Below are 12,184 nucleotides of genomic sequence, written 5' to 3'. Positions count from 1 at the left end.
CCCTCTAATATTTTACCAATACTTGAGATGTTTCATTTCTTTCTTTTGCAACACATCTAAGACATAGATGGAGAATGATAAGAACTAAGTGATCTAACTAGCCACTCATGGGTAAGGGATTAGAGAGCACTGCATCTGCTGTTGCTGTATCCCCCAGGTACTTTCTGAAATGGATGAATTCAAAAACCTGGACAGCGATATTGAAGGCTCTGCTAAGCGATGGAAAAAATTTGTAGAATCAGAGACCCCTGAAAAGGAAGTTTTCCCAAAGGAGTGGAAGAATAAGACAGCCCTACAAAAGCTGTGCATGATGCGATGCATGAGGCCAGACCGTATGACTTATGCAGTCAAGTATGTATCATGTTGTCTTCTATAGGCTTGGAAAATAGGAAATCTGAGGTGCTTCACTTGGAGACGAGAATATTTTTATGTGGAGCATCTCATATTATAGCTTGGTATGTTATTCCAAAGACCTGAGTCTTTTGGTCTGCTTTGGCCTTTTTCCTGCTGTACAATCAAGAAGAGGACATAGTCCAGAGGTTCAAAGGCAAACAACAAACATGCCCATCTTGCAGTTAGGGACACACAGACATGGGCACTAGGGTTCAGACATACATACATACATACATACATACATACCACATATTATATATATATATATATATATATATATATATATATATATATATATATATATATATATATTCTTAAGTTTTCACGGGTACTTACATGTATGGCCTTCAGCTTTGTTCGGGTATTTTCCCACGTCATTATAGTTGTGCTTTTAAAGTTGTAGCAACGTTTCAGCAGAATCTCATCTGCCATCATCAGGCTTCTGTATTGTGTCAGTCTGTGAGTCAGACTTTTACAGTGGTTTCAGATGAAACCCAGCTTCCTAACTAATGATAGCCGTCCATTTACCCGAAGCCAAGCTGCACTAAAGGCCTCCAATAAAGTAACACAATGCTGCCAGCCAATCAAGATACAAAAAGAGCCAAAAAACAGACAGAAGATATTAGAGACACCAATCAAGCAGAACACAGCAAACTCCGAGACCAATAAACACAGACCAAGACTCCCAACCAATCAGGATGAAGAAAAAACCATTCTGGCACAGCAATATAGGAGCAATTGCAAATAGTCAACTATGTTTTATTTGGGGGTTTGTTTGCTTGGTCTCATAATTATAGTTACTTCTGTGGTTTTAACAATACAAAGAAAAACATCCATTTTTCATGCTTGTAAATGACTAGTCTACCTCACTGCAAGAACTGAATAACACATGTATGCTATTTAAATTAATAGCACAAAATCCCACTCAAGATTGGTTGCTTGGGGCTCAAGTGAAAAATGTACTAACAAGCAGTCTTTCTCTGAGAACAGAGATAGGTAATCAGATTTCTTTTTTTTTAAATTACACCTGTAGTCCTCAAGCAGCATGATCAGTAGACAGGGATCTGGAGAGCTGTAGTCCAAAATAGAAAACGAATGATGTATTAGATAAATACTACTAGATTCCATTGGACCTTGCCATTTCCAGTGCTATTACACGTAGAACATTTCTGCCATTAGTTTGTAGTGGATAAAGTGCCAGTCTCAATTGTTTTATCTGTGTAAGCCCAGGTGTGTCTAAATCTGCCTGGTGGAATTCAGTGGAACTTACTCTTAAGCAGTTGTTGACAGGATAACAACCTGAAGTCCACGTGACTGAAACTAAGTCAGTTGACAATTCTGCAGACTCTATCTGTTTTAATAATGCATCTGCCTGCTTCTATTCCTCCCTCTCTGTCCCTCTCTTCCCCTCTCTTTCCAAAAATATGATTTTCTCAGAAACTTTGTGGAAGAAAAGATGGGGAGTAAATTTGTTGAAGGACGTAGTGTTGAATTCTCAAAGTCCTATGAAGAAAGCAGTCCATCCACACCAATATTTTTCATTCTTTCTCCCGGAGTGGATCCCCTGAAGGATGTTGAAGCCCTAGGTAAGTTGGTATAGCACTGCTGATGACTATTCCTTATAGCCAAGAAGACATTGGCTGGTGCAGTCCACAGACAACCCAGTTATTAATTTTATAGATCGTTACAAAGAGACATGGGCAATGCACAAGGAAATCAGAACAAGAACAAGCAATGAACACATGCAGCTTTTTAACTGTGCTATTGCTCCTAGGTCAAAAGCTTGGCTTTACCATAGACAATGGGAAAATCCATAATGTGTCCCTGGGACAAGGGCAAGAGGTTGTGGCCGAAAACGCTCTGGATGTGGCTGCAGTAGAAGGCCATTGGGTCATTCTTCAGGTATTGAATACCCATAGATTTCCTGTTTACAGTTCCTACATTTGTCAGCTGCACTGATTCCACACACTATTCCCTTTCTTACATAATTAAACAATTAGTCAATGCATAGTGCACACAAATTGCACAAGCTGTCTGCTGCATTCTGATCCAAAAACAAAACTGCAATAAATAAATCTCCAACTATTTGCTTGTCCCAAAATGCAGAATGCACTTCAGCAGAGGCTGCCACAAAGCAACTGCGCCGTTACATGCCAAGGACCCTGTTGTAACCTTTGGGCAGAAGCACCCCATGTTTTAGATACAGTTTAGCAAATTTATCTAAGGTTCATAATGTGAATGCACCCCTTTCCCTCTTCTTGTCAGAAGGAGGGGCATTTTTAGTAACAAGGCTGGTCCAAAGAACACACACTGTTACGTAATAGTATTACTCTTTAAGTACGAAAGATACCAGATGCTGCTCTGGGCCAGCATGTTACACAAAGAGAAGAAATTATAAATAACATACTCATGATAATATGCATCCAGTGCAGGAAACCTGAAACACACATAGCAGAGTCAGCAAAGAATTGCCCTACCACAGCTTTGTAGACTAATGCAGGAGTCTGAGCATTTTCTCAAAGATTTCTCACCAGAGGAGGTCAAAGCTTTAGAAGAGGAGACAAGGGCAGTTTAAAGTAGCAGTCCAGTCATTGCCAGACCAAAAAGAGAAGTTCAACTTCCTCAGTGCCAAGTCATTTGATCTTATAATCTTGCAGAATATACATCTGGTAGCCAGGTGGCTGAGCACGCTGGATAAGAAAGTTGAACGCTACAGCATTGGGAGTCACAGTGATTACCGTGTATTTATGAGTGCTGAACCTGCTCCTTCTCCAGATGCTCACATTATTCCTCAGGGCCTGCTGGAAAATGCCATTAAAATCACAAATGAGCCTCCAACTGGCATGCATGCCAACTTACACAAAGCCCTCGACCTCTTTACACAGGTAAACAAACTCCTCTGTCCAATTTGTTGTGCCTTTCTTGCCTCAAGTCCTAGTTCTTAAATACTAACAGAATAATTTGTTTTCTTTATTTGGGGAGGACTGCCAGCACTTTGTTGGTTAGAACAGATAGTAAAGTCTCGTCTTGCTTCTGGAGATTAGGACAGCCTTTGTGTTCTGAACATGTGCTAATGGGACGGTGGCGACCCCCCACCACGAACGCCCCATCCCGGGGCTGGAGGGCGGCAGGGCCGTGGGAAGAAGAGGTGGCTCGGGCGGGAGCGGCGGATGAGGCGGCGGCCGGGATCAGGAGCCAGGGCCGGCCAACAAGCATCCGAGCCGGGTGGATATACCGGGTAGCACCCCCCTTGGGCATGTTTCGGGCAAAAGTCTCTTATCGCCGGCAAATCGGTCTTGTTTCCTTCAAGTTTAGAATATCTTTTTTCTAGTTTGCCTAAGTAAATTTTTAGACCTTTACAAAAAGCCAAGTGACAAAAAACATCACAACAAGATGAGGACTTAGAAGAACTGTCACTATGTCAGAAACATAGCTGAAGTCAAGCTTGATCCTAACATTACTCTTCCTTGCATCTGGTAGAATCTGGGAGAACCATTCCCATTTGGTATATCAGACCTATGACTTCTTCTGGCCAAAATACTGAAACTGAAAAGGCAGCTACACATGTGGGAACAGAATTCAGATCTTGAATGGTTTTTTTTTTTTTTAAATAAGGGCTTTAGCGGTAGTAGATTGTCTGAAGATATTAAAATACTACATAAATTAAGAACTATAAGGTTCAGTCAAGAATTGGGGTAAGGCAAAACAATGGTACCACCTAACCACAGCTGGAGCCTTAAAAGCCACAGCTAGGATTTCCTGGCAGCCTTTTGGTCTACTCTTCCTTGCTTCTGATTTCTATTTAATTTTCCACCGATGCATATTCTCTGTCAGAGAACTACAGTAACTCTGACTTCTCTAGAAAGAATCGGAATGGTGGTGTTTCTAATGCCCTGGGCATTTTCACAAGTGCAGTATTTTCTTTGACCGACAGTGAAGTTTAGATTATGATACTTTTGCAGGTTCCCAGTTGAATTTCCACAATAGGAGTGTTTTACACCCATCCTACAATGTCCCTTTTATACCTAGCTGCTGTGAGTGAGGGTATTTGAAATTTAGCTTACAGCTTCTGTAACCTTGCTGAGAGACACCAATCATTTTTAAGTCCATATTTTAATTGGCCAGTGAAGTATATTTATACAGTTAAATGAAAGATTGGTAGATTGCTGTAATACTACACTTCTAGATTTTTAGGGGAAGGTGTTTTTGTGGCAGGTTTTTGTTTGTTTTGTATTATTCTTATTATATGAAGTCATTACCACTTTTTGCAACATGATTTGTATTGGTAACTGGAAAATATTGTATTTAAAATTATAATAATATAAAGATAGGGTACTATTCTTGTCTTTAATGATGGATATGGCCAGATAACTATTTAACATGAATGACAATAGCAATTTTAAAAGATTGTGGTCACAGTATGGCATAAAACTATAATGAGCACCTGAGAAGATGTAATGGGACCCTCTTCCCAATATATTAGTGCCTAACTAAAATCCTATTAAAGTGATGGATGTGTAGCCCTAAAGGCAGATACACCTTAAGAGATCATGCTGTTCCTCCATTCTCCTGAAAACAGGAAGCATTTTGCACTCTGATGGAGAAAAAAAGAGAGTGCTTGAGTGACAGGATCTTGTATGTGTCCTGTAAGAGTGAGGGACTGCCTAGTGTTGAAGACCCACCATGGATTACAACCAAAGGAATTTAATGTACATCTGCCAGGGTTTTCTGAGCAATTTTCCTGAATTACAGGTAGTCCTCGACTTACAACCATTTATTTATTGACCAAAGTTACAACTGCGATGAAAAAGGTGACTTTATGATCATTTTACATGCTTATGACTGTTGCAGCATCCCCATGATAACGCGATCAAAATTCAGACACTTGTTAACTGGCTTATATTTATGACGGTTGCAGTGTCCCAGAGTAACGTGAACATCTTTTGTGGCTTTCCAACAAGCAAAGTCAATGAGAACGCCAGATACACTTAATAATTGTGTTATTAAATTAACAACTGCAGTGATTCACTTACCAACTGTGGCAAGAAAGGTTGTAAAATGGGGCAAAAGTCACTTAACAATTGTCTTCCTTAAGCAACAGAAATTTGGGACTCAATTGTAGTCGTAAGTTGAGGACTATCTATACAGCAATAAGCATTGTAACAATGATATCATTGTATTTTGGGCAAAAAGCCTCTTTTCTCTCTATGCGCACCCTTTAGGATACCCTGGAAATGTGCACCAAGGAAATTGAGTTTAAGTGTATTCTCTTTGCCCTCTGCTACTTCCACGCAGTGGTAGCAGAACGGAGGAAATTTGGAGCGCAAGGTTGGAACAGATCTTACCCCTTTAACAATGGAGATCTCACCATTTCCATCAATGTCCTGTATAATTACCTGGAAGCCAACGTGAGGGTAAATATTGTTTGATTGCTCATTTGCATGCTAATGCTGTTATAAAATAGTAATTAAGTCTCTGCTTCCCCAGTGGCTTGATTAGTGAACTAGATTTGTGATGAATAAAGAAATATAGAATAAGGCAGCATGCATGCTTGTGGATAGCATGCTTTCTATTTGAGGGGAGGACTGACTGTCAGGGCTTCTGGACATTGTCAAAAAGGACTTCTCCCCTTTTTGACATGGAACTGCTTCAAATGAAGTAGACTTCCAGCAACTGAAAGACAAAACACTTGAGTTTCTGCAATATAGAAGGTCAGTGTAATAGAATCATTTTACTTCCCTCAAAAACTCTTCCTGATTCCCGTTGTAATCCATCCAATTTCTCTATGTCATTATATAGGTAAGAATGGGAGAAATGAACCTATAAGAATTTCTCCTACTACATGAGTGTCACCAAGATAAATATTTCTGCAATCCTGAAATAACAGTCTTTATATTACCATTCATTTTTTGGGGGGGGAGGGAGTATTAATTGAAAAAATGTATTGTGCATGCTAGGAATTCTGCAAGTTCCTGTCTCAACCCAACCGGCTAGGTTGTGGAAGCTACACTGGCACTATAGTCAAGTCAAAAGCTGCATGCCTTTTGTATGATGAACCAAGGAATAAAGTTCTATCTGGTAATATCACAGTCATGAATATTGTCCCCTGCTCTCTAGGTGCCGTGGGATGATTTACGATATCTCTTTGGTGAAATCATGTATGGGGGACATATCACTGATGACTGGGACCGCAGACTGTGTCGGACTTACCTGGCTGAATACATCCGCATGGAAATGCTGGAAGGAGAAATGTTTCTGGCTCCAGCATTCCTCATTCCACCCAATAGTGATTACAAGGTGAAAACAGGGTGGATCCAACAGTACAGAGAATCAGGCACAGCAGGGCAGTAAAGACGGCCACTGCACCCACCAGATAACTTGCCACATAAATGATAAAAAAACAGGGAGAGAGAGGGGGGAGGGAGGGAGGGAGGGAGGGAAAAGGAGGGGGAGGAAGGGGGAAGGAGAGAGAGAGAGAGAAGGAAGAGATATTTTCATATCATGACATAGAGCAGGGGTCGCCAGCCTTTTGGACCTCAGGGACCATCATACTCATAATTTTAAAACCCAAGGACCAGAGACCCTGGGAAAATGCCCCAAAAAGTCTGCAGGAAAATTCCCTACCCCGTTTTCCTACCAATCAATCATTCTTTATTTGGGATCGCAGGATACCGTCTCCAGCTCCGTTCTCAGGGAGAGAGAGAGAGAGAAACTTTTGGCATCATGCAAGGAAAGCAGCAGAAGCAGCAGAAGTCTTTCTTTCTCTCCCCCAAACTCTGCCAGAAATGAGTCTTTGTGAGACTTGTTGCATCGACAGTAGTCTCTTGGAGCAGGATGCCTTGCAGGGTCCCAAAGACTCATTTCTGGCAGAGTTTGGGGAAGAGAAAGAAAGACTTTTGCTGCTTTCCTCATGTGCAGCCAAAAGCAGAAGAAAGAAGTGGAAAGAATCAGCCTGGTGTCCAGGCGAGGTACGTGGAGCGAATTCCCCCACTCCACCCTTTCCCCCCTCCTCTCACTACCTCATGCTGTTAGCAATGCAAGCGACACAAGCTTTGTGTTCCTTGATTAATTGCTTTGGGGGTGACATTTCTCTGTGAACCACCAAAATTTTCGTGCCCACTGGTTGGTGACCACTGACATAGAGAACACAGAAAGCTAATCTGGAGCAAGCCGAAGCAGTTTTTAGATGGTTATGAAAAATAAAAGTACTTTACTTGTAAGCAAGTCAGGCAGATGCTCCTGAGAGAACTATCAAATGGAAGAGGATACATTGGCAAGACATTTTAAAACCTTGCTGGCCTTCTTCCAAGAACTCCTCAAAAAGGAAGCTGTCACTGGTCAGGATGGCCTTCCTGATGCCCCCAGTTCATTAACTGAGGAAACCTTCACCCTTCTTCCAAGAACTTCATCCTTCAGACCAGCCCTAGGCAAACTAACAAGCAGGGATGCTTTGGATCGCCCTGCTCAAATACAGAATTTAGTTAACTATCAGTCCTGAAATAGAAACAGCAGCTGCGTTGTATGTGAGGAAGGTTTTAATGAGAAAACCTATTCGACCTAAAAAGCCAAATGTCTAAATATGAAAAAAATATTTCTTAGGAAAAGGGGAATATAGGAAAATTAACAGAAGACATGAATCACACAGAGAATTCAAATTAAATAAACATGGTTGCCTTGCTAAACCTGTTCATTACTATTTGGGCATCATCCTGTTGGAAAGTTGGTAAAGACCTCTGCTTGCCCACCTTTATTTTCTTTTTCTCCAAGACTCTCCTCCTTCAAAGAATATCCAAGAAATTGGGCACCAGCCTATTTAGGGAGGCTGGTTTTGGCCAAAGAAAATATTGTTTAATATCCCTGGTTTAGCTAACCATTAAGAAATTACCTAGTGCTTCCATCTAACTTGCTAACCCCTTGGTGGAATGATGAGGGTGCAGTCTAGTTTTCACAATTCGTGTATCAGTGGAATTAGTTGGAGCAGGCTCTTAAGGAAAACAAAACGTTTAGGCCTCTCAACCTGAGATCAACTTACTGGATGTTTTATAAACCATACAAAGCCTAGAGATTTGTCACAAGAGCAGCCCTGGATACAGAATAAACTGAAAGCTATCAGGTGAAGGTCAGAATGCCCAAGCTCGGCTATTTAAATGAACTCATTCATTGTATACCCACTAATATTCTATAAAATATATATTTTCATAGGGCTATCATGAGTATATTGATGAAAATCTACCACCTGAGAGTCCTTATCTGTACGGGCTCCATCCAAATGCAGAGATTGGTTTCCTCACTGTAACCTCAGAAAAGCTTTTCCGAACAGTGCTGGAAATGCAACCCAAAGAAACTGATGCTGGAGGAGGAATTGGTGTGTCCCGTGAAGAAAAAGTAAGGATTCCTGTCATTGCCCGAGACATGATGCACCATAGAAACATCAAAGATTGATGGCAGAAAAAGACCCAGTGGCCCATCAAGTTTGCCTTTTGAGTTTTGTGTTTGTTTTCTTTTTAATTTTTAACTATTTCTTTTTATTTTATTTATTTATTTTAAATTATTTATCTTTTTCACTTCCCCATTTGCTCTGCCTCTCCCACGGTCAGGTTTTGGTTTGTAGAAGTTGGTTGATCTCTCATTCAGATTTAAATACGGTTGGATGGGGCTAGTACTTGGATGACAGACTACTTGGGAATTTCCAAGGCTGTTGACTAGACAATTAAAAACAATAATCCCTCAAGACAGTAGTGTCTAGCCACCTCCAAAATGCTATCAAGAAAACTGCCTGGCTGCAGCCCAACGGATCAGGAATATCTATTCTATACCATCTTTTTGGGCTTAGCTGTGACAAGTCCATGAGGAATAAAATAAAATGAACTGATCATTCCAAGTAATTTGCTTTCACAGCAAAATGTTACAAGCAATAAAATATACAATTGGCCTTTTGTGTGTCAGGTGAAAACAGTGCTAGATGAGATCATGGATCGTCTTCCAGAGCCCTTCAACATGGTGGAAATTATGGCAAAAGCAGCTGAGAAAACACCATATGTGGTAGTTGCTTTCCAGGAATGTGAACGAATGAACATCCTCACCAGTGAAATCAGACGCTCTTTGAAAGAACTGAACTTGGGACTGAAGGTGACTGCATATTACACGTTCTTGCTGGTGCTGTCTTCAATAACACAATTATCAGCTGGTGTAGTGATCAAGAAAAAAGATGAGTGGAAAACTGTTTTGTGGTAATATATCAGATCAAGTTTCAGTTGGTGAACAAAAATGCCCTTCCGCTGAATTTAATCCTTTTTGTAACACCAAATTGGTCTTTTGCTTTTCTTCTCTAGCAAATTACCCTGACCCCTCACCCATTGGTTTATCCCCCCCCATCCCATCCCATCCAAGCTCTTTTTCTGCTTTTCCCCTTCCATTTAACCCATCTGCCTCCTGTTTCCCTCTGCCCCAGTCTCTTTTTTGCTCTTCTCATAGGGAGATTGTATGTATATGAATATTTCTCCGGATGAGAGGAAACATCTATGCAGATGGGGACTCTTATTTTAGGCAAATTTAACCAGTAGTCAATTAATATGCCTCCCTCCCTTTTGGGGTCCTTGTTCTGCACTTGGGTTTGCATGCTCATATACAGAACAAGACTGCCACTCACACATAGAGAGGCCAGGAAATTAGCTGAGGTGGGCAACTTTAGTTGACGAGACAAAGACTGCACTGAATTAAATCTGTACATATTACATCTATTCTTTCTTTGGGGGTGAATAATCTTAAATTCAGAAAAATATTTTTGAGTAATTATGTAGAGAACACAAGTTTGTATGTTTACCTATGTGAAAATTGAGGGAGCTAGATCCAAAGTGTGGCTGAGATATAATTTAATGTACTGGCTCACACGGCTGCCTTAAAAGCTGTCTCTGGTTCTTTGCATGAGTCTGTACAGGAACAGACAACACTTTTCCAGGAATTGCCAGCGCAACTCTTCAAAATAGCTGTATGAGCTTTCCAGAGGACATAGACATTTTAATGTTTCAAGCAGGTGTGCTTTATTGTACTAATAGTCTTTTGCAATTTCCTTTTAAATGCTTAGTTGGGAGCCAGAAGCTAAAGTTGCTCAAAAACTTGGACATTGCTTCTCCTTTGAAACTCTATCGCACAAGCATTCACAGACAAAAATTGATTTTTAGTGTTGAAAATTATGTTTGTATATGCTGTGGATATGCTTTTGATTCATATTACAACACACTCGTCATCTAATTTCAGCCCTGGCAAATAGAACAGTAACTGGGAAAATAATCTTATTTTTCTCAGTAGTGTGTTGGGAAATTTAAATTGCCACATAGTACCATAGTTAACTTGAGGGAAAATGCTAAAAAGAATTTGAAAGAATTGGCTTATTGGATAATACAATACTGAGAGGACCTTAATTAACATCCAGATAATCAGGACCAAGTGGGGTGCCATTTCCTCAGTTACACGGAACATTATTCAAATGGACAATGTGTTCGTTCTGATAATGGCAACAACCAATTAACAACTTTTATTTTTTCCAAAGGGTGAGTTGACAATCACAACAGACATGGAGGACTTATCCAATGCTCTTTTTTATGACAATGTGCCCGAATCCTGGACAAAACGGGCTTACCCATCTTTACTTAGCTTAGCAGCCTGGTATGCAGATCTACTGCTCCGGATCAGGGTGAGGACTGTGAAGCCTTAGTTAAAACTTTTTTTTTTAAAAAAAAGTACCTTGTTGTAAAATTTGCTGTAAATTCTTAAAGCTGATTTTGACAAAAAACCTGAAAACCTGCCCTTAAGCATTATTTTCCTATCAGGATCTTGTTTGCTGAGCTTGGTTTTCTTCTGGCAAGCTTTTCATTACTATACTAGGTAATATTGTCAGTGCTCTGATACAAGGGAGTTGGATTTGCTAGCTTTTGAGTAGCAGCCTGTCCTACTTGCCTTGATTAGGAATGTTGTGGGTTGTCTGCGTGTTTTCGATTTGTTTACCTCTTATTGTTTCATTGAAAATTGTTCCTACCTATGTGTTCTCTCTTAACCTATTTAATTGCTGGGTATGATAAGGATGTGCCTTAGGCTGCTTGCTTCCTTGTTGAATCGCTGCTTTTTAAAAATTGTCGATACACTGCGATTTTATGTTTGTTAATGGCTGATCGATCAGAATGCCAGGCTTTTACAAATTCTCTTGCATTGATCTAAAACAGTTTCCCCAGGTGAATTTATGGTTGCATTTGTCTATGTGCTGTGAAATTAAAGAATCAACCTTGTGTCTTGTAATATAGCTTGCTTGTTTTTCCTACATGGTGGCATTCAGAGTCCTTGCATTGTTGGGGGCAATATGCTGACTCTGTAAACCGTTTCGATATGGCTGTAAAGCAGTATATAAGTCTAAGTGCTATTGCTATTGTATCTTCCAAATAATTCTGCCTTCTTCATTCATTGGGTCTTTGGGATTGCTTCAGTTGGACTGGTAGTGTACCCCTTGATATTTTTCAAAATTTTTCAATACACCTGAGTAGAAACTCTGGCATTGTTTCCTCTGTTGAGAAGTATCTAGGAAGGATAGTCCGTTACTGTTCTCTTCTTCTCATGTGAAATTAAATGTTATTAAATCAACTATTAAGGATGTTCTTGAGTTTCCCATTTCCTTTGAAGATGCACAATTTGATTTACGTATATGTGGGAGGGCTATTATTTTCAGCTATTGTATGTCTGTCTGTGTTATGAATCCTGGGATTTGGTGTTCCCATAGCATTAAAAATAAACAACTCTGCAG

At 40.2% G+C, this 12,184-nt stretch overlaps 1 protein-coding gene across 1 annotated transcript in view; it reads left to right on the top strand.

Annotated features, from left to right (window-relative positions):
• The window catches only part of DNAH17 (dynein axonemal heavy chain 17), a 126,593-nt gene that overhangs the window by 111,579 nt on the left and 2,830 nt on the right, over window positions 1-12,184 (top strand). The window contains exons 70-78 of the mRNA XM_026667294.2: window positions 158-351; window positions 1,831-1,979; window positions 2,168-2,295; window positions 3,051-3,278; window positions 5,616-5,807; window positions 6,511-6,690; window positions 8,596-8,778; window positions 9,340-9,522; window positions 10,943-11,086. Of these exons, the coding sequence (XP_026523079.2) occupies window positions 158-351; window positions 1,831-1,979; window positions 2,168-2,295; window positions 3,051-3,278; window positions 5,616-5,807; window positions 6,511-6,690; window positions 8,596-8,778; window positions 9,340-9,522; window positions 10,943-11,086 (1,581 nt within the window). The remainder of the gene's footprint in view (window positions 1-157; window positions 352-1,830; window positions 1,980-2,167; window positions 2,296-3,050; window positions 3,279-5,615; window positions 5,808-6,510; window positions 6,691-8,595; window positions 8,779-9,339; window positions 9,523-10,942; window positions 11,087-12,184) is intronic.

Source organism: Notechis scutatus, chromosome 2 (genome assembly GCF_049901735.1).
Source record: "Notechis scutatus isolate UNSWTSFEM ecotype Mainland chromosome 2, rNotScu1.2, whole genome shotgun sequence".
Classification (NCBI taxonomy): domain Eukaryota; kingdom Metazoa; phylum Chordata; class Lepidosauria; order Squamata; family Elapidae; genus Notechis; species Notechis scutatus.
The sequence above is the reverse complement of the archived record's forward strand: the minus strand, read 5'-3'. Positions and strand labels throughout refer to the sequence as shown.